The sequence below is a fragment of the Penaeus monodon genome, chromosome 28 (genome assembly GCF_015228065.2).
Source record: "Penaeus monodon isolate SGIC_2016 chromosome 28, NSTDA_Pmon_1, whole genome shotgun sequence".
Lineage (NCBI taxonomy): Eukaryota > Metazoa > Arthropoda > Malacostraca > Decapoda > Penaeidae > Penaeus > Penaeus monodon.
In genome coordinates, this window is record NC_051413.1 from 9720041 (window position 1) to 9722591 (window position 2551).

The following is a 2551-nucleotide window of genomic DNA, read 5'->3' on the forward strand; positions in this document are numbered from 1 at the left end:
CGAACTTGAAAATAATTTTTTATTTTTGCTTCCTTCTCCCCCGTCCAGGCCATGCTTTCGCACGAGACGTCCCAACATCACGACGTCATCCAGGCCAATTTCCGTGACTCTTACCAGAACCTTACCTACAAGACGACCGCTCTACTCACGTGGGCGTCGATTTATTGCCCCTCCACACCCATCGTCCTCAAAATCGATGATGATGTCATACCCAATCCCATAGCCTTGCAGAAATGGCTTATCAACTTCCTCGAATCGAATCCCCATCCTAGTGAAATCCTGGGGAAGGTGAGGTGCTGCGATCCTGTGCTTCGTGCGGGAAAATGGGGTGTCTCGAATGAGCAGTATCCTGGGAATTCTTATCCCCCTTACGTGGCTGGTCCTTCTTATATGGTGCCGATGCCCGTGGTGCATGCGCTGCTGCACGCTGTTAGGAGAACGGAGTAAGTATCATTTAAGAAGTAAATACTTCTTTTTAATTCATGTATTCTTTATTTAATACCCAAAGATTTTATAAATTTTTAGGTTAAAGCGATGCATTAACTTTTTCCTGTCTTACTTGTTTTATAGTTATTACCATTAGAACAATGGAGTTTATTTTTGTTATATGGATTGTTTTTATACTCTTACCATAAACATTCTACAGTTTCCCTTTTCTTTTTTTTCTATTAATCAAAAATATTATTCATCCCTTAAGAACCAAAATTAGGATGGTTACTGTTGAATATTTCTATTATACAACAAATTATCCAAAAAGTATATATTTATATATCATATCAGACCTGAATCTCTCTCTTCCATATTATAAGAATGGCAAGAATAGATTTTACTATGTTACTTTATTTGTTACTAAGCTAAGAAGTCCTCCGATCCTTTTTCATGATGTATCTTCTGAAAACTATCAATGTTTTATAACAATACTGGGACAGTACATTAAAGATTTCATTATTTTACAATTTGACCAAGGAAACCATAACCGAGAGCTTATTTCCGACAGAAAAGTCTATAATTTCCAATCAATGTACATAAAGTTCACACCTATCTGAACTCAACTTAAAGTGATCTAACCTAACCTGGTTTACCCCAATCCAGCCAAATCAAAGTAAATTGAATGTTACCGAACCTCATTTTACCTATCAAATAATGTGTTAATTACTTGTTGCATAATAGTGATATTACACGTCACAAGGTAATAGTGTTTTTTTTATGAAAAGTGACAAAATTTACATTGTCACTTTACATATCATTATTGAGCAGAACTTGTCTGGTATAGGGTATTGGTACTTGCCTGTTACATTATTATAACTTCTGCAATACACATGAAGTTATAGTTCAGTAACATGATTTCAGCGTATAGGACGGCATTCAACTAACACAGATTAGTGACATTTGCTTGCTATGTAAAAGGATTACCACTTGTGACACTACAGGTCATTTCATATAACGAAATGAAGCCATTGCAGGAAAATTGTATTTGAGGCATAGCTGTATTTGCTTGTGTAAAGGAAGGGATAAATAGGCTACAGTGTTTGATGTTAGTGTCTGGTGAGCACAGAGTTAGCCCACAGACATCCCACTGAATGGCATGAAAAAGTTTCCACTATTGCCAGAATTTACCATCCATGCAGGTGAAGTGGTATTAGGTCGTGTTCCACGATTATCGTATGCAGTGTAGTGCTTACATTGCACCTTCACTTTGTCGCTTATCAGTCTCTTATACCTTGCATTAGAATGTTTGTCCAACATGTACCTATTAGTGTGACTATGTAGTGTGGTATTTACTTTGACATGTAAATAACGCATTGCTACCACATGATTGTGCTATTTCCTTTGCATGAGAAAGATACAGTGCAATTTTACTTTTATACTTATCTGGTACATGATGGGGTGAATATATATGTACTAATCCATGGTACTTATACAAAGGCAACTGGAAGTACCCAGAGATTGGTACTTAGCTGTAACATGATTTTCTTTATGTTAAAGTAAATTCATGACTTCATTATTAAGCCAGGCTTCACTTCTGGATTCTATATATTTGGCACAGGAAACTGGTGCTTGCTGGTTACATTAGATATCTTAAGTATTCATAAAATATTCAAAAGTATATACTGCCGCAGGATAGTCCTTTCCTGATTTAGGAAAGGACTATTTGCTTGATATGTGCCATGTCACTGGTTTCTGTTCTGTGATTAATTTTATATAATAGACTGCTGCAAACTCCTACAAGGTATTACGACATAGGGTATTTATCTTGCTTAACTATATGGAGTTCCACAACTCCATGGCAAACTCCTGGAAGGTATCATTGCCACATCAGGCATTTATCTTGGTGAACTATATGCAGTGTCACAACAGTAGAACTTTAATGGCAGAGCGCAATGGTATTTGCTTTCTTGGGATGGGAAAGGTGGCAAGTATTTCCCAGGGGAGGAATTTTCAAAAGTATGTGAAAGAATCAGAGCTTACATGCTGTCGTAGGTTTGTACTTATCTGGCAAAGAAAACCGATACTCTCGTGTAACATAATGGTAACATTTCTTACCATGTAC

The 2551-nt window shown here is 36.8% G+C and overlaps 1 protein-coding gene across 1 annotated transcript in view; it reads left to right on the forward strand.

Moving 5' to 3' along the window:
- The window catches only part of LOC119591360 (beta-1,3-galactosyltransferase 5-like), a gene marked incomplete at its 5' end in the record, with an annotated part of 62415 nt that overhangs the window by 6938 nt on the left and 52926 nt on the right, over nt 1–2551 (forward strand). The window contains one exon of the mRNA XM_037940099.1: nt 49–443. Coding sequence (XP_037796027.1) covers nt 49–443 — 395 coding nt within the window. The remainder of the gene's footprint in view (nt 1–48; nt 444–2551) is intronic.